The 18,636-nt window shown below is 38.8% G+C and overlaps 3 protein-coding genes across 6 annotated transcripts; 2 read left to right on the top strand and 1 right to left on the bottom strand.

Moving 5' to 3' along the window:
• Positions 1–1,032: 1,032 nt before the first annotated feature.
• Positions 1,033–6,715, top strand: LOC138196446 (SH3 domain-containing kinase-binding protein 1). 4 transcript variants are annotated; one of them, XM_069146478.1, is made up of 7 exons: positions 1,033–1,248; positions 1,941–1,993; positions 2,240–2,308; positions 2,780–2,890; positions 2,992–3,206; positions 3,534–3,597; positions 3,740–6,715. In XM_069146478.1, exons 1-7 carry the CDS (start codon positions 1,191–1,193, stop codon positions 3,776–3,778), a joined length of 609 nt encoding a protein of 202 aa, XP_069002579.1. In that variant the 5' UTR covers positions 1,033–1,190; the 3' UTR covers positions 3,779–6,715. The 4 variants fall into 4 exon arrangements, with proteins under 4 accessions (XP_069002579.1, XP_069002580.1, XP_069002581.1 ...); XM_069146479.1 differs by lacking the exon at positions 2,240–2,308 and adding an exon at positions 1,672–1,694; XM_069146481.1 differs by lacking the exon at positions 2,240–2,308 and adding an exon at positions 1,595–1,694 and having other exon boundaries at positions 1,232–1,248.
• Positions 4,721–12,027, bottom strand: LOC138196444 (lipase member H-like). The gene is made up of 11 exons (XM_069146476.1): positions 11,993–12,027; positions 11,374–11,458; positions 8,686–9,056; positions 8,484–8,592; positions 7,512–7,613; positions 7,319–7,408; positions 7,061–7,234; positions 6,595–6,684; positions 5,627–5,738; positions 5,339–5,512; positions 4,721–5,201 (listed from the first exon to the last, which is right to left on the bottom strand). The coding sequence occupies exons 2-11, from the start codon at positions 11,429–11,431 to the stop codon at positions 5,117–5,119; spliced, it is 1,365 nt and encodes a 454-aa protein (XP_069002577.1). The 5' UTR covers positions 11,432–11,458; positions 11,993–12,027; the 3' UTR covers positions 4,721–5,116.
• Positions 7,620–17,658, top strand: LOC138196445 (choline-phosphate cytidylyltransferase B-like). The gene is made up of 9 exons (XM_069146477.1): positions 7,620–7,640; positions 13,992–14,140; positions 15,020–15,119; positions 15,506–15,622; positions 15,801–15,952; positions 16,065–16,143; positions 16,246–16,388; positions 16,490–16,678; positions 17,159–17,658. The coding sequence occupies exons 2-9, from the start codon at positions 14,060–14,062 to the stop codon at positions 17,423–17,425; spliced, it is 1,128 nt and encodes a 375-aa protein (XP_069002578.1). The 5' UTR covers positions 7,620–7,640; positions 13,992–14,059; the 3' UTR covers positions 17,426–17,658.
• The last annotated feature ends 978 nt before the right edge of the window (positions 17,659–18,636 follow it).

Genomic DNA, 18,636 nt, shown 5'->3' with positions numbered 1-18,636 from the left:
AACGACCCAATCACTGCATCAGTAGTACTTTGTAAAAAAACATAAAAGCTGTCGTACAGGGATTACTCACCTCGTGTTTCCTGAAAACTGTTTCTTATATCTCCAAATTTAATGACAAGCTAGTAAGATTTTAATGTGACTCTAATATTCTTGTTTTTTTTTGGCAATAATTCTTTGAACAGCTGCCTTCCCTAAAGAAAATCTGTTTCAATGATTTTATTTTTGACTTCTGTAATAATTGTCCTTAAGTTTAATTGAGATTTATTTCATAGTGTTGCAGAATTTCCTGAAAACATCTGCAGTTTAGTACTGCACATGAATTCATTTCATAAAAGTGGTCAAATGTGAAGCTGCTGAGATTTTGTTAATTTTATTCCATAGTATGGTTCAACTATCAGAAACCCTGTTTCCTACAATCCAGTAGCATGTTTCATTAGACACCCTTTGCTTTCAAATCTCACACTTTGTTTGTAGTGCAGCTGTCTTTCTTTGGTTTAAGCCCAGGTGTATTATAACATTCTTTAAAAAATATATATATACTGTTTGCACAAACGGTATAATATTCCCCGTGACGAGTAAACGAGAACGTGTAAAACCAGAGGAATGTTGCCGGTCTAAAGCAAGTTATGTCATAAAACTGGACATTGCATTAAAATGGGTGGTCTTTGGTCTGTTGGTGGACTGGAGAAAAGATTGCTTTGTTTAGTCCCTGTTGCTCAAAAGGGGAACCTCCTTCAACAACCAGAATGCTCTGCAATCTCCTCAAGCTGCTGCTATTGGACAGGCGTGACCAGCTTTTACTAAAACAACGAAGTACAGTGTATTTTGAAGTAGCCTGTATTTTACTACACTACAGTACAAGAGCACAGTATATTTTCCATTTTATAATGCCAGAAAGTCTGTTGAAAATTGATTAGTATGCACTTCAAGTACTATTTAGGAAGCAAATGAATCAAAAACAGTTCCCGAGGTTTCACAATAGAAGCAAATCATCAACCTTTATGTCTCTTCGTCTACCCAGTTTGTCCCGTCGAACACAGCTCTCCCCCCTTCAGTGTGACGCCCTTCGCTCTGCCCCAGTGATATTTGCGAGCCGAGTAGGAGCTGCAGTCCCTCCTGCTCTAAACTTAGCCCCGACAGCAGCACTCCTCATCACAACATACTGTGCAGACCACACTGGATTACAATGGATGGTGTCGGGTTTCCACAGATGCTGCTGTATCTCACCGGTGACGCTGGAAAAACAAGGTGAGTGTCCGCTCCGGATCCTCCACTGTAACTGACAATAATCTGGTAATTGGTTTAGTGTGTTTACTAATGACTGTCCTCTCTGTCACCGGGCTCCTTTCTGTGCATTGCTTCCAGCATGTTATAAATGTTTTTCACTGCTGTGGCGTGAGAGAAACAGCTGCCTCTACTGCAACACCCACATTTCATTTCTCCCGCTTTGATAAAGAATTATTTCAGCATATTTTTCAAAATAAAGTTACCCTGTTTTTATTTTTAAAGAAATGGCTTGATGTGAGTCTGCACTGAGCTGACAAGTGTCTGTTGATCTCTGCTCCACTGACTTGCTCCTATCTGTTATTTGTAGATGTAGACTTAAAGGTTCTGCAGGTTTTTCTGTCTTTTACTCTCTGCGCTTGTATTCCTCTCTCTCACGATGGGCAGCTATAGCTCAGCCCTCATTCCCGGTAAGCCTCGCAACTATTGTCGTTAAATCTGTTTAAATACTGCCACGCTTGAATGCTGCACGTTCAAGGCTGAATGTTAATGCAGGCTTTGAAATCACTTTAAAAAAAAAAAAAAGAAAAAAAAAAAGGAACAAGATGGAGGTTTATTAGCATGAAAATGGACCGCATACCTTGTATTTTTGGGCTGAAATTAATTCTGGGTTTTTTAAGATATGTTTTAACATTTGCTCTCCGTTTCTCTCGAAGACACTGAAGAGTTTGACTCAATTTTGTCTGTCCCCGAGAGGCTGAATGAGCAGGTAGCTCATACTGCAGATGAGAGGTTACAGTCAGAGCTTCAGACTCTGGGAAGTATACATTTTTCATACTTAGTTATCTACATGTCAAGTTATTCCATGATTATAATATTCAGTTAAATACTACTGTTATAACTTGGAAAGAGTAACTTTGAATAACTTTGAAAAGAGTGTGTGGTCTTGTGTGCTTGTGTCCCATCTGTCCTTGGGATAAATTTAACTGTCCTGAGCTGCCTCATACACACACAGACACGTACAGCAGGCGAAGATATCCAATCTGGCTCCTTACTTAAAACAAGGTTTAAAGGTACTCACCGGGTGAGAAATATGATCTACATTTTCACAATTTACCTTAATTCCCCCCTTTTTTTCCCTATTAAATTTTCCCTTTTATTTATTTATTTATTTCACTTTTACATTTATGTATTTATTTATGTATGTTTATGTGTATGTTATGTATGCCTAGCCACCGGTGTGGATACAAGGCATGAATAGTCAATCTGTGCCCTCTCAATGTTGATCAACTAACAGGCAAAAAGTCAGAAAGGCAGAAACATAACAAATGTAAAAAGGAAATACAGAAATAAATAAATAAATAAATGTGGGCGAAATGCAAATAGTAAATAAATAATACAATAGATGGTTCATCAAATGTATGTAATTTACTTCTTTATTTTTGGTATTTTGATTTTAATTCCACTAAAAGGTGGAGCAATATTTCGTACTTACTAGATGAAGAAACGGTTAACTTTTACTCATCAGATGTCTCAAACTAGACTTCATTTACAGGTAGCACTCATGATGGAGGAGGAAGGAAACAAGGACCAGCGTGAAGCAATGAATTCTTTAACAGCTCAAGAAAGCCCTCAGGAATCAAGTGAGAATGGCTCCACCCTGCCTGTAAGTGTAAAAGTAAAACTTGAGGTTATAATCTCTTCACAAGATACTATATTTTCTAGTGACAGTAAATTTGTTTGTTTTGTTTGTGTTCCTGTCCACAGGCAGCAGCACCCAAAAGTCTGCCCCAACAGTCTTTCTCCTCTCTGCTGCCAAAGGCTCTCTCTGCTGTGCTACATCCAAATCTGCCGCCAGGCCTGAACTCTGACCCCCAGCCGAGCAGAAAGCCAGAGAAACACACGCCACCAAACCTGGAACAGCTGCAGACAGAGCTGAACGACCTGAGGGACCAGTTTGAACAGATGAAGAGTCAGCACAAGTATGACTTTGATTGTTTTACCTTGTTTTAGAGGGGTACCAACTAGGACTCATGGTCATCTGCGCAGGTCGTACCACCTGACCTGCATCTGCTGTCTACTCCACGGCCTTTAACATGCATCCAAACGTTAGTTCCTACCAATTCTTGACAAAAACTTAGTTTTGTTTGAGGTCCTGATGTCTTATTTCCATCTGGTGGTTAGATTTTTATTTACCTTCTCTGCCTTAGTCGGGAGTGCCTTTGACCCTCCTGTCCCTGCATCAGTGCCTTGGTCATAGTTTTAATCAGTTTTTTGCTGCTCTAATTTGACAATATTTTGTGTTGCAGCAAAGAAATTAAACTGCTCATGAATGAGCTTGACGAGGAAAAAAGGATTCGCTTAACTTTACAGGTAAAGGAACAAAGGAAAAACAAAGAATTTCAGTGAAGTATTCTTCACTTTTTCAGAGTCACTAAGAAGATTAAACTTAATATATGCAATATTATATATTGTCAAATTTTTAAAAGTTTATTTTGTATTGTTTTGTTTTCAGATGGACATCCAACGTATGAAGAAGCACATGTCTAAATGAGCAGAGAAGACCCCATCAAAGACAAGATTGTGATTTGGCAAAACATTTTAAAGGTCGTTTTGCACACTTACCTGACAAATATTATTTTACAAATTCACAAAAAAAAAAAATCATTCTTCTTGCTCCTTTTTGATGAAAAATAATCAGATCTGATTAACTTTTTTGTTGGACTGCTGAGTAAGCTGACCAAGACAACTGAATGTTTTTACGGAGTCACTGTTAAAAGTGCAATGAGGCACAGCGGGAGCAGATTGAAAGTGAGAGGCTACAAAAACTGTCATTTCTGACTGGAGATGAGCATGGCTCTGTTATACACTAAATATGTTATATTTATTTCTGTAGATTGTTAATAACCTTCAATCGCATTTCTTGTTTGGGAAAAATGTCATCCAAATCTGAAAATCAGCCCTTATCCGCAGAGATGAGGACTGATGCGCTATAATCTTTTCATAATAATGTGAAGTGAGGAAATTTTATCTATTTATTTGATCATATGTGCCTATATCTTGTAAAAAAAAAACCCAACAAAAAAAAAACCTGTAACAGTTTGCCTTTTGATTGTACAAACAAAATTAGCTGTTGGGTGATTTATTGGTTAATGATGAGAAGGAACTTTGTACATTTATTAAAAATGTTCTTTATTTAGTGCATTTTTATTAATAATTAAGATATGAATCTTATATACAAATACAGTAGAGGTACTAATGATGTCAACTGTTAAAAAAATGAGGACATATCTTCAAGGGAAAACAGGAGAGTATGAAAAGTACGAGTACTCTTTCGGTTTTAATGAGAAATTTGTGATTCTACAAAATAATAACTTTGGTCTGGAATAAGTTTGCCTGAGCTGCAGTTCATCTGTGTCCTTTGGTGCTACTTGAACCAAAACTGATATTACTGACATGATTTTCAGAGACAAACTGGAGACTAAGTGCAGATAAAAGCAAAAATAAACACCTACATTTTGTTGTTGCTGTCTAATAGTGAGATAACTTGTCATCACAAACCAACTGAGATTAATTCTATTTCAAATACACAAACTAAATGTCCTCCCTCTTGTCTAATTTGCTTTACAAGTGAAATGCAAATAAAGTCCCATTTCGGGTCTTTTTTAATTTTTCTTAAAAACAAATATTTACAGTGCATATTCTCTTAGAAACTCATATACATCATCACATTTCATTTCCAGATCTGAAACAATCACAGTAAATATATGGCTGACAGGTTGCTGCTGTTTGAGATCCTTATTGTCTTCCTGTACAATCCTGGAAGAGCTTCAGAGTCAGCAGAAATTTAGTGAAATTGAGTGGAATTTTTGACACTGGGTCCAATTTTGTGTCAGAAGTTGGATATTTCACAGGGAAAAGGCCTGAGGGTGACCTCTCTGTTCTCCTCAAGGACAATGTCGTATCGACACAGAGGCCTGCCAGGGAAAAAAAGTGATAGTACTGTAAATCTAGAGCTGGGAGATAGAAATAATTGCTCAGACAATAGAAAGAAATGCCAAATAGGTCATATCCTACAGTGTTACAACATTTTAGAAATCAATATGTTACACACCTGTGTTTGCTTTCCAGGTGTGTGAGACGGATTCGGAGAATACGGAGTTTATGTTTAGGCTGCAAAACATTCCCAGTGGAGAATTTTAGAGACACCTTTTCCACAGACTGAATGTCTGTGGGAAACTGGGCAAACAGTGTTGTCTCTGTGTACATCTTGAACTTTGTCGCCGTACTGATATGAAAAAAAAAGAGAAGACATTACTGAGAGAAAGCAGTAACAGAAGGATGAAGAGAAGTCACGGGGGAGCATACTTCAAACAGAGCTATAGGGAGAGAGAGGACTTACTGGTAAATGTTTGCCACTGCTTCTTTATTATCATTGCTGTGGAGTTTAATGGCCATGTATCCCCACTGTGTTTCCTTGTTCCATATCATCACATCCACCCTGTAGTTTGTCACTGTGAGAAAGCATTACATTTTTTAATTCAACAATATGTTCATCAACAAATTAACGTTGAATTTCGATCCTTTGTTTTTATACTCTTCAATAACTACAAATAAGAGTTTGAATTTATGTGGCGTTGCTTTTAATTGAGTAAAAATTTGGTAAAAACCCACATTATCCACATTCAGCATAATGCAGCCGTCAGATCAGTAGTTATTTAGAAAAGACACTGTTGTTTTTTTGTGCCAAGATGAACTGGAATATAATATGTCAAATTGCAACCTGTGATACTAAGAAAGATCAAAAACATGTTTATCTATTAATAACTATAAAAAAAACAAAAAAAAAACTAAAATGAATGTTTTCGCTGAATTGCAATTACGATGGTGTAAAGAAAAGGACAAGACAATGACAATAATGTAGAGTAGTGACTACAAACTGGGATCGCAAATGTTGACATTTCATATCACAATTGCTTCACTGATAGAAAACCATATCTGAGGACATATTGTGTGCAGTTTTGTCTGATTGTTTAATCTCTCATGTTAATACACATATATCTTGTTCTGGATTTTACTAGTTATTTTTTCCCAGAAAGCCTTTGCTCTGTCTTGCTTATATTTATCATCTCATCTTAGGTGCTGGAATCTTTTTGCATGTTGATAAATTTTTTTGCATCATTCATAAATGTTGATATTCCCTTTGATGCGTTTCTCCAAACACGGTCATATTGTATAACAGTGTGAAACTGTTGGAAGAAGCATGGCGCCACCACGCGATGGTTGCCACATTGATATTCAAGAGTTTTGCGAAATGTTTCTGTTTCTGATTTTCATGAATATAGTGATCACTCGTGTGCTGTTACTTACTGCAGAATGGAGATTGTGCATTTGTTGTGAAGTAATATTTTTTTGGGCCTACATTCAGCAGGGCATCTTTCCACTCTGTGACGTCATAACCTGGATTTGAGGAAAACAGCTGTGTCAGGTGTAAAGGTAATATACTGAGATGCTCACACAGAGACAGCATACAAAACCCAAATTATTATTTTATTTAAAAATAAATAACCTATCAATACTTTATAGATTCTATCAATATCTGAAATAGCTTCGACATTGCACAGCATTGTGTTCCTATTATTTTTGACTGGCGGTGACATTTAACATAAAAGTGTGTGTGTGTGTGTGTGTGTGTGGGGGGGGGGGGGTTGTGGGTGTGGATGGGTGTGTGTGTGTGGGGGGGTGTGGGTGTGGATGGGTGTATGTGTGTGTGTGTGTGTGGGGGGGGGGTGACAAGTCAGTGGGTCAGTGAATCAGTGTTAGTGTCATCACCAACCAAATTGTGGACATCCAGCTGCACCAAACTGCTCACAGTTTAAGCAGTTTCCATTCAGAAAGTCTTTGTAGGATGAACAGGGGAAAGCTCTGACGGCACACGTCCCCTTCGCATTCACAGAGTCAAGGAAGAGCAACACTGACCTCTGGTGGTCGCATTTGAAATAGGCTCCTCCTATTCAGGAGCAAGAGAATAACATTGTTACCGTACATTTTATTTCCTTATAGCTCAAGAAAGCTAAACTTAATGACCTCATACCAGAAAAGATGGTTTTCGGGCAGCCAGGTTGGTCTGTTCCTCCATTAGCGTAGAAATCTATGTGACCCAGAGGCGCTCTGAAGCCCAGCGCTGTAAACACACAGTTCACACTTTTATATAGCAATAATAATTTTATGCTCACACATAACATGTTTGCCTTTGTTTCGGAGAACAACTTAAAACACTAACTGACCATCTATGTCTGTGTGCAGGACATCCACAAACTGGGCATCTGTGGGGTCCAGTCTGCCCTCCGGAGGACTGCCAGTGAACTGAGGTCCTGCAGGATCCAGAGCTGCAAACACCACATCAGCAAACCTCAGTAAGGCTTTACGTTCAGTCCCAAAGCCAATATTAGCTTTCAAGAGCTAGAAATAACAGACATATCGGCTCTGAGATTTTCACTTTATTGTATACATTTAGATATATCACTAAGGTAAAGCACCTATATTGCTTGTCTCCTATTGCCTTTTTCCATTTACAAGTTATTCCTACTTCTCTGCACTGTCGCTGTATTTCCCCAGAAATGTGTTATTATACTCGCACGGAAGCATTTTGTTGCTATCATTTCTGTTTGGCTTTTTTGTGACTGATCTCTGCTGATATACAGTAGAAGCACAATAGATGTCGAGAGTTCTTTTCTTGGTGTTTTTAAACCTGACACTGCTTTGCAGCTAAACAGACCTTTGTTCTGGCCGGTACTCATCCTTCATCTTACAATCTCTCCTCATCAAAACTCAGCTGATTTTTTCAGTCAGACTCCTTCTCAAGCAGGCAAGACCTAAAGTGCAATAAGTTGCTCTTCTTCATACATTCTGCAAACTTTTGTTAAACCCTTTGCCAGCAAGGACTTTGCCGCTCTGTGTTATGTTAGCAATCTAGGAATTAAAGCTTACTCGAGTTTCACAACTATCATGAAAAATGTCCTTGGTAAGCTTTCTAGAGTGTCCAAAAGTTGTGCAATCGAAACGTCTAAGTTCTGTTCTCTTTTGACTTTGATTTTGACGTGTTTTTCTTGAGGTTTGAAGGGTTCATCAGACTTATCTCATGATTGTGCTGTTTGACAGGGAATTAAAATGAGAGTGAATGCCAGTTCAGATGTTATCATTGTGAATCAAGAAGTGAAAGTGATGTGAATTTATGTGGCAACATGTGTCCTTCTTACCTGTAATTCTTCCAAGTCTCCCTTTCAAGTTAGCACCCACGAAGCCGGATATGTGAGCTCCCAGACTCACTCCGACCATGTGGATGGAGCTCAGAGAGGCACCAGAAGCCTGAAAACATCAGCCAGGAGTTTTGTTATACACAAAATAGTGTGTAACATTGAGATCTGGACACAACAGAGATGGTCACAGAGTGTCAAATACCTGCATCATTTCAATGAAATCTGTCAGGTTGTCCGCGGCCTTGTGTGTGTTCTCCACTGCCTTAAAATAATTCACATTAGCGGCCCCGTAGTTCCAGTCCACCACTATAACATTATTGTCTTTCCTGGACAGCAGCAGCTCCGTCATCTTGTTTAACCACACAGGCGGAGACCCAGTGGGCCGGTAGCCGTGAATGATGAAGGTGGTGGTTTTGGACAGGTTGAACTGGGGGTGGACAGACAGGTCGGAGTGGGACACGAGTGTAGCACATGTGGGATTTTCCCTGGTGTACAGCAACAACCTAATTTTGAGGCTGGTGCCAATGATTGAGTGTCCGAGGTTTAAATCTGTAAATTCTTCACATCTCTGAGCTGCAAGAGATGGAAAGAAAAAAAGAAAACAGAGAAAGATGTATTTGGGTAAATGAGACTCTTTGATCTTAACAAGTGTTGCTAAAAAAAACAACAACCAAAAACAAGTAAGACATTCACCCACCTCAGTTTCTACTGTTAGGGAAATGCAATGTTTATAGCAAGATAAGCAATATACAGTGCATCTGGAAAGTATTCACAGCGCTTCACTTTTTCCACATTTTGTTATATTACAGCCTTATTCCAAAATGGATTAAATTCATTTTTTTCCCTCAAAATTCTACACACAATACCCCATAATGACAACGTGAAATAATTTTTTTTGAAATTTTTGCAAATCTATTAAAAATCAAAAACGAAAAAAAATCACGTGTACCTAAGTATTCACAGCCTTTGCCATTACACTCAAAATTGAGTTCAGGTGCATCCTGTTTCCACTGATCATCCTTGAGATGTTTCTACAACTTGATTGGAGTCCACCTGTGGTCAATTCAGTTGATTGGACATGATTTGGAAAGACACACACCGTCTATATAAGGTCCCACAGTTGACAGTGCATGTCAGAGCACAAACCAAGCCATGAAGTCCAAAGAATTGTCTGTAGACCTCCGAGACAGGATTGTATCGAGGCACAGATCTGGGGAAGGGTACAGAAAAATGTCTGCAGCATTGAAGGTCCCAATGAGCACAGTGGCCTCCATCATCCGTAAATGGAAGAAGTTTGGAACCACCAGGACTCTTCCTAGAGTTGGCCGCCCGGCCAAACTGAGCAATCGGGGGAGAAGAGCCTTAGCCAGGGAGGTGACCAAGAACCCGATGGTCACTCTGACAGAGCTCCAGCGTTGCTCTGTGAAGAGAGGAGAAGCTTCCAGAAGGACAACCATCTCTGCAGCACTCCACCAAGCAGGCCTGTATGGTAGAGTGGCCAGACGGAAGACACTCCTCAGTAAAAGTCTCATGACAGCCCACCTGGAGTTTGATAAAAAGCACCTGAAGGACTCTCAGACCATGAGAAACTAAATTCTCTGGTCTGATGAAACAAAGATTGAACTCTTTGGCCTGAATGCCAAGCGTCATGTTTGGAGGAAACCAGGCACCGCTCATCACCTGGCCAATACCATCTCTACGGTGAAGCATGGTGGTGGCAGCATCATGCTGTGGGGATGTTTTTCAGTGGCAGGAACTGGGAGACTAGTCAGGATGGAGGGAAAGATGAATGCAGCAATGTACAGAGACATCCTTGATGAAAACCTTCTCCAGAGCGCTCTGGACCTCAGACTGGGGCGAAGGTTCATCTTCCAACAGGACAACGACCCGAAGCACACAGCCAAGATAACAAAGGAGTGTCTTCAGGACAACTCTGTGAATGTCTTTGAGTGTCCCAGCCAGAGCCCAGACTTGAACCCGATTGAACATCTCTGGAGAGATCTGAAAATGGCTGTGCACCGACGCTCCCCATCCAACCTGATGGAGCTTGAGAGGTCCTGCAAAGAAGAATGGGAGAAACTGCCCAAGAATAGGTGTGCCAAGCTTGTAGCATCATACTCAAAAAGACTTGAGGCTGTAATTTCTGCCAAAGGTGCTTCAACAAAGTATTGAGCAAAGGCTGTGAATACTTATGTACGTGTTATATTTTCGTTCTTTATTTTTAATAGATTTGCAAAAATTTCAAACAAACTATTTTCACTTTGTCATTATGGGGTATTGTGTGTAGAATTTTGAGGGAAAAAATGAATTTAATCCATTTTGGAATAAGGCTGTAACATAACAAAATGTGGAAAAAGTGAAGCGCTGTGAATACTTTCCGGATGAACTGTAGTTTTCTCGCTGCCATTGTGTATATATATATTTGATCAATATAGGAATGTTGATGTACTAATTAAAAACAACACAGAAATGTGGCAATCGTAGGTTTAGAAATCACATCAACAGTTCTGGGTAACTGTTGCAAAATGGCTGTGACCTTTATTTACGTAAATCCCCTTGAATTCAGTGTATCAGTTGAGAGCCGTGTTTATGTCTATGTAACCACAGTGAAGGCCTTTTGCTCAAATGTGTTGGTTTTCCTGAGAAACTTCAGTTCCTCAAATGGTGTTTGCCTGTAATATAATTACACTTGTGATACATTTAGTGTCACAAGTAACTATGTTGGTTTGTGTGTTCTGGGTTTTGTACCCTCACGGTCAAGGTTGAAATGCACTTATTGTAAGTCGCTTTGAATAAAAGCGTCAGCTAAATGTAATGTAATGCGTGTGTGTGCAAATATTGTACACGCAGTACAGTTAGACAGCAGTTAGTGTTGTGTTTTGAATCCAACCTTTGCATATCTGAACAGTGAGCAGCAGAAGGGACGTCAGATATAGCCACCGGAACATGCTTTTCACCAGCAACGTGCAATTAATCTGTGGACACAGTTTTCACCATAAAAAATATATCGGTTAAACATTATCTGGGTTGTAATATATTTAGCAGGAAATCACACATCGCAACAGACATTTCTCAAAGAGCACAATCTTTTCCTTTTAGATGTTTCTCTGACACTTTCACACACTTTTTGGATTTTTATCCCACTTAATTTAGTTTTATATTCTCAGAAGGTTGCTGCCCTCACCGGACCAAAGTAAAGAAAATAGGTTAGTTTCTTACCTTCTGTTGTAATGAAAGTATTTACAATGCTGGTACTGGTGAGATAACATGAAGACGGAAAATTAGTTCCCACCACCCACTGTAAATAATCACAACCAGTGACACTGTGATTGCAAGTGAAACTGAAAACTACAGTGTGTGCTGCTTGGACAGCCTGGTTTATCTGTCACTAACTGGCTACAGTAAACATCTTAGTATGTTTAATGAGTAAATATTTCCAGTGTCTTCCTTACGTTCAATCGTGAACAACGAGAGAGTATAACATGTCTTCATTGTTATTGGAGTCTTACCTTTAATGGAGGATAATATGTCCTGCCCTGGTGTGTCAAAGGTCCACAATGTTTCAGTGTTTGTAACTCCACATATTTGGGCACTGTTCACTTCAGGAAGTGAGAGGTAGAACAGCAGAGCAATACTCCCGCCCTGTATGCTCTCACAAGGATAACCACACCCCTCACTCCGAGTCAGTGGTGTTCAGGTGAGAAATTCCTTCAAAGTCAATCCTGTTTCCACTGTGCTCAAACCGGTTATGCAACCGTTACCTGACTCAAAACTATAAAAAACAAACTTTAATCTTTGTATATGGATCCCGTTCTTAATCATGTAAAGAAAATAAGAATGAAAGTGAAATATGGTATGGGCCTTTCCAAAAACTTGTCACTTCCACAAAAAGGAAAAGTCCCCCCCTTCTACCTGACTCAACTCATATTTGTAAGAAATTAATTTAATCTGAAAATCTTTACTGAATTTATTATTTATTATTTATATTCATCCTGAATATTTCAGAGCTGATGAAGACGACTGAAGTGGAAGTTAATAATCTAACATGCGGTTCCATAGAAACCTGTAATGAGTTTCAGTTACTGTGGGTGTTTTAGGGTGAATCATTCCTGTATTTTGTAACAACCTCCACCCAACAGGGACTTGATTAGTGTGTAAGTTTTCTTCTTCAAAATGAGAAAAAGATACAGTAAAAGTCAAGTTCTTGTTTATCTTTGAAAATACTTATGCACGTCCTAAAAATTTGAATTTCCTTAATCACACATTCTGTTTTTGTAAAATAGTGTGTTAATGAAAATAATCATTCCTACTACAGGGCATTCTGCCAAAGGATGATCTTATATTTACATCAACATTATAACGATATTAATGACAATTTGTCTGTAGTATCTCATGTTAAACAAACCCAGAATGATAACAACTTAATAGCACAGCAGAACTAAATGCTTTTAACTTTTCCTCATCTGGATTTTTATTTTATTTCAGTTTTCCTCCTCGAGACTTATTGTTTAAAAGAATGTAATATACACAAAATGATTTAATTTTAGTTCATCATTTTTACACGACTTTCAACGTATTCATAATAAATATGCATGCATGTTAGCTTGTTTGGTAAATGGCGGTAAAGAAAGAGTACAGCTGCGGCTGATGGAAATGTTACATAGAAAAAGTTAGAATTTTGACCTGATGATTAAATTAAATCAAAAGTTAAGAAATTGCCACTGTTACAACCTTTTTTTTTTTTTTTTTTTAAATATATATTTGAACAAGAGTTGTGGACAGATTAACCAATGTAGTTTTAGCTGTTAGCTTGGCTAAAAACTCTTTTCTACATATAACAAAGGCTATTTTTGTGCATGCATTTGTGTAATAAGCGGTAATTGGGTATATAAATCATCTACTATTTTACAACAAGGTAAAACTAGTACCAATGTAAACAAACTGTAATTAGCCAGAGGTGTCAGAAACTTAATGTGATGAGTATGCAGGACAGAATATGTTCTTGACTTTAAGTTGTACCTAAACTGCATCATGGCAATGTGGGTAACCAGCTTTGTGAAATGTTGGGAGACATTGTACTTTTGTGTTTGGTTCCAAAGGCTGCCAGTGTGAGAGCTCTGACCACTAAATCTTACAATTGATCTTATTCAGCTTCCCTCAGCAGATAACGTTAAACTATTTGCAGTGTCTAAGTCAGGCAGGAAATATGAGAAATGTTTGGAAACATACAATTTTTTTTACATTCAAGAACCAAATTGTAAAATAGCTGAAGTTACATCACAGACAACATCCTGTTGTTGTCACAATAAAAAAAAGAAAAAAAAAGAGGGGAAAGTCTTCACCAGCTCAGTATTGATTGCAAATGCAATCTACATGTCTGCATAACTGTTAACAGAGTGGCTTGAACTTTGCTCACTTGCCCCTCCCGTCATCAGGGTCAGGCGGGCTGATGGGACATATACTTAAAAAGACACATATGCTCAGAGATCACCCCTGTGCACTGGTTAGGTCGGCTGAGAGGAGCGGCAGGTGGGTGCAGTGCTGTTGTTAGTGGACAAGGCAGCAGAACATCCGGGATGGCTGGAAAGAGACGAGGCCGTGGCAGAGACGTCCAGCAACAACAGGCCCCACACAACCAACGGAGAGGCCCTCACAGGGTGAGTCCTGCTCTTTCATTATGAAACGTGGACACCGATCACTGCACTTCAAATAATAATGAGACCCAGAGAGGAAATCCTGGCTGTTACTTTTGTTTTTGCGCCTTTGTTTTTGAGAGGACACTGGAAACAAGAACACAGTAGTGAATGAATTGTATCTGACAGGCTTTGGATATCACAGAAGTAAACTTTTCAGTAAACATGTATTGACTTCCTATTTGAATGTATCTTCAATTACAAACAAAGTCCTACAGAGGATAACTCTAAAACTAAACAATCTTAGAGTTTAAAACGACTCAAGACAAAACAGACAATTCAAGCAGAACAAGAGTTCAAAGTATATGTTACAACACAGCAGATAAAGGTGTATTTATGTATCTGCACACAGCACAAAGTCCATGATATAGTTAGATGCCCATTACCTTAGAGTTCAGAAGATATTAGAGATTCTTATCTATCTAATGATATCCAATTTTTTTATAATGTCAAATCTGGAGAGGTTACAGCCTGCAAATTTGCCATACCCTCATCATTTATTAAAATCAGTCTATAATAACATTGTTAATTAACACTTATATATTGTCATCTGTCGCTCTTTTGTTTTTGAATCCGAGTGTTCATGCAGCACGACAGCCAGTAACACCTTCTTCTTCCCACAGTCCAAACACATGCAGGTTACGTAAACTGGAAACTTTACAACTGCACTTAAGGAAGCACATAATAATATGCTTGTCTCCATGTGATAACAGATATTTCAGTTTGTACTCGTCCTGTCAGCTGATGACTGCTGAGACCCTGAACAGGATAAGTGGAGTTAAATCACACCACTTGATCAAACCCAAGACATTTTTATTTTCTCCTTCATGTCTCTGTGTTCAGGCTCTGCGGGAACCAGCAGCTTTTGCCAAGTCTACAGGTTGTGAGTCAGAGACTCCCCACGACAAATTGACTTTTGCTCAAGCACGGAGGGGCACACCAGGTAACATCTGTCAACATGTTGTTGTTTTTGCTGTTGTTGCTTATTACTGACCTTCCTCTGAGAGTCTCATCATAGCTAGTGGTAGAACTGAACAAGGAAAGACAATTAGGAACAGAAGAGTTAATTCAAGATGTTTCAGTATGTTGGTATCAGCTGATATCAGCTTTAAAAAGTAATCTAGGTATCAGTACAATATTGTTTTACTGCTTTGGCTGGTGGAGGGTCTTTCTCCAGGAATGTGTGACTTCATATGAGAGAGATTAGCATTAGTATTAAGTATTAGTATCACCATCGGTTGATCAGTAAATACCTCTAGAAAATAGAAAGTACTGGTTTTGTAATGTCATGTTTTTGAAGACATTCATTCATTTCTTCCTATCCTGTAGCTCATCGTCCGGTTCGAGTCTATGCTGATGGGATCTTTGATCTTTTCCATTCGGGTCATGCTCGAGCTCTGATGCAGGCCAAAAATTTGTTCCCCAACACTCACCTGATAGTAGGAGGTAAAATATGGATCTCCCTCTTTTACAAACCTACCTTAAAACCACATCAGAAAAGTTTGACTGTTTAACCCTTTTTGGCCTTCAAAGAGTCAAAATCTTAAAAATTCATTTCAGTTCATTTTCCATGTAAATGTCAGGTTAAGTCTCACTCTTGGATTTAATCTCTGTGTCCCTGTAGTGTGCAGTGACGAACTCACCCACAAGTTTAAGGGCTACACGGTGATGACAGAGGATGAACGCTACGAAGCCCTCAGGCACTGTCGCTACGTTGACGAGGTGGTGCAGGACGCTCCCTGGACCCTTACCCCAGAGTTCCTCCAGAAACACAAGGTCAAGGATCACGCAGTAACTGGACACACAGTTTCTTGCAGTGCCATATGGTGACAACAACAAACATACGTGGTGTTTCATCAGTCTGAACGCTGTCCTGTTGCACTCACAGATTGACTTTGTGGCCCATGATGATATCCCCTACACCTCTGCTGGATCAGAGGATGTTTACAAGCACATCAAGGAAGCAGGTAAAGATTCATATGACCCATTAGAATAATTTCTATTTATGACATTTCTTATATCACAGGAATTAATTACATGTGACTTCAATGTTTGTGTTTTCATGGCAGGAATGTTTGTGGCCACTGAGAGAACAGAGGGCATCTCAACATCGGATCTGATCACTCGGATCGTCAGAGACTATGACATCTATGTTCGACGCAACCTGCAGAGAGGCTACACAGCCCGGGAGCTAAATGTTGGGTTCATTAATGTAAGAAAATATTTAATAACGTGAAAAAAAAAAAAAAAAAGAAGAAGGGAAACAATATCTAAATAGAAAAATGAACACATTTGCTTTGTCTCTCCTGACAGGAGAATAAGTACCGGCTCCAGAACCAGGTGGACAAAATGAAAGAGACGGTCCGGACAGTGGAGGAAAAGTCAAAACACTTTGTTTACAGAGTGGAGGAGAAGAGCCAGGACCTCATCCACAAATGGGAAGAGAAGTCGCGAGAATTCATTTGTAGCTTCCTGGAGCTTTTTGGACCAGATGGAGCCTGGGCATGTATATTTTTACACTAAACCTCAGGACACACTAACAGAAGGGGAAAATCCCCCTTAAACATAAGAGCTATAGAAGATTTAATATCTGCGTTCAAGACTCTCAACAAGATAAAGCCGTGCTCTGTTATTGCTTTCTTAAATTGAGTTTTATTTGCCATTTAAAGAATACAAAATTACAATAAATGTGACAATAAAGGTCAAGCATTAAGTTTAAGATTAATGTAACATTAAGCTTACAGTGGCAGATGATGATTTTCTCATTCAGTCAGGTCTGAGCTCAGACGTATTCCTGGAATTAGCTCAAGGTAGACTTTATGCAAGAAAGGAATGTAAGAAATCAGTCAAGCTTAGATAAATACAGCAGTTGGAGAGAGGATAGTACACTAAAAAGGTCACAGGACATTTAATCACAAAACAATTTTACCACTGCAAAAAAGCACCACAGTAAAACTCTGTTCTGTCTCTGTCCTTATTCAGCATGCGATTCAGGAGCGAAGTGGCCGCATGCTCCAGGCTCTGTCGCCCTACTCTTCACCCCGTGGTTCCCCCAGCAGCAGTCCCACCAGAAGACGTTCAGTTTCTCCTGACCCCTTACACTACTCCGCCTCTGCCTCCCCACCTTCCTCTCCATCCTCCTCTGCCTCCTCCGCCTCCTCCCCCTCATCACCCAAACCCTCCTCACCCAAAAAGGGGTCACGTTCCTCTCTCAAAGCTACCTCTACATACAGCGGACATGTACAATGAGCTCCTCGTGGAGTTTGGCCATCTCTGTTGGTCTTCATTCCTGCTAATTCATCTGGTACATAGAGAGGCTATTAGTTCGAAACAACAAATATAACATATATAATATATACAATATAATACAACAAAGATAATTAATTTATTATGGGGATATTTAAGTGCAAGTGAGATTCAAAATGTACATAATGTGTCTTGACAGAAAACCTAAGGGAAATTACATAAAATTTTTGCTTGGATGTAATGTGTCTTTTGTCATTTGCACCTCTGCAATATGTGTACATTTTTTTAATATTTAGAAGCAATATATGTTTTAAAGTTCCTCAGAACTAACAGATAAAGTCTGAATCATGATAAGGACATACATGTTTTGCAGTGCTGTACGCTGTAAATCAGATAAGTCGTTAAAGCAATCCTTACTTTCTATGACAATGTAAGCTAAACAAATTTGAAAACAATGTAAAGGAATCGCTCTTGGTGACAAATTATCAGAAAATAATCATGTACATCTGTAGCTCCGTTTTTATGGTAGGCTACTTTATAACAAGTTTCAGCAAATCTTTTTCAGTAGTTTGGTCCAAATTGGTTTTTCATTCTCATCACTCTCTTGACATTACAAAAACAGCCAGGCAAAATGAATGAGTTGTTGGTGAACATAGAGGATTTAGCAGCAAAAGACAGATATTTCCCCCCCTGGTATAGACAGCTGCCTGTTTGTCATAACTTTATAGAGATTTTCTAGCTTGTTGTGTTTCTTTGCCCCCAACAGGACAAAATAATAAACTCATGCAGTTTTAAATTAAACTCCGACTTTGTGTCTTTTAACTGCTTCAATCCAGCGAATTACATTTTTGTATATGTCTAAACGGAGTGGTTTGGTCTCTTCAATATATCCTAAATCATAAAATACAAATGTTTGAGGGGATATGAAATTCAAAGAAATAATTTATGCAGGCAAATATTTTAGCATGCAAGATCGTGATCGCCCGTGCAATAATAGTGTGGCATGTTTAAAAATACTCGTAGCAGGGCATGTATTTGAGTTATATTGTATAGTGACATATTGAGTTACATATATATTGAGTTATATATATTGATCAAACTAAAGCGGAACGATGTGTATTATCGATCTAATTTTCGTTAATTATATACTTATAGGAAAATGTGAACGTTTCAGAGCATAAACATATCTGCACATGCTCCCGGAAGTGTGCGTT

This window comes from Embiotoca jacksoni, unplaced genomic scaffold, assembly GCF_022577435.1.
Source record: "Embiotoca jacksoni isolate LCO1_2020_lvr unplaced genomic scaffold, fEmbJac1.0.p SCAF_13, whole genome shotgun sequence".
Lineage (NCBI taxonomy): Eukaryota > Metazoa > Chordata > Actinopteri > Embiotocidae > Embiotoca > Embiotoca jacksoni.
Note: the sequence above shows the minus strand (reverse complement) of the source record. Positions and strands in the feature narration are given on the sequence as shown.

Bases quoted from the DNA above. Each gene is read 5' to 3' on its own strand.
- LOC138196446 (XM_069146478.1), top strand. From the start codon at position 1,191: ATGGTGTCGGGTTTCCACAGATGCTGCTGTATCTCACCGGTGACGCTG. The intron at 2,309-2,779 runs GTGAGAAATATG...CTTCATTTACAG, and splicing joins GGTTTAAAGGTACTCACCGG to GTAGCACTCATGATGGAGGA. The intron at 2,891-2,991 runs GTAAGTGTAAAA...TCCTGTCCACAG, and splicing joins AGAATGGCTCCACCCTGCCT to GCAGCAGCACCCAAAAGTCT.
- LOC138196444 (XM_069146476.1), bottom strand. From the start codon at position 11,431: ATGTTCCGGTGGCTATATCTGACGTCCCTTCTGCTGCTCACTGTTCAG. The intron at 7,235-7,318 runs GTATGAGGTCAT...GCTCCTGAATAG, and splicing joins CCCGAAAACCATCTTTTCTG to GAGGAGCCTATTTCAAATGC. The intron at 6,685-7,060 runs GTTGGTGATGAC...CCTCAAATCCAG, and splicing joins AGCTGGATGTCCACAATTTG to GTTATGACGTCACAGAGTGG.
- LOC138196445 (XM_069146477.1), top strand. From the start codon at position 14,060: ATGGCTGGAAAGAGACGAGGCCGTGGCAGAGACGTCCAGCAACAACAG. The intron at 15,120-15,505 runs GTAACATCTGTC...CCTATCCTGTAG, and splicing joins AGCACGGAGGGGCACACCAG to CTCATCGTCCGGTTCGAGTC. The intron at 16,679-17,158 runs GCATGTATATTT...GTCCTTATTCAG, and splicing joins TTGGACCAGATGGAGCCTGG to CATGCGATTCAGGAGCGAAG.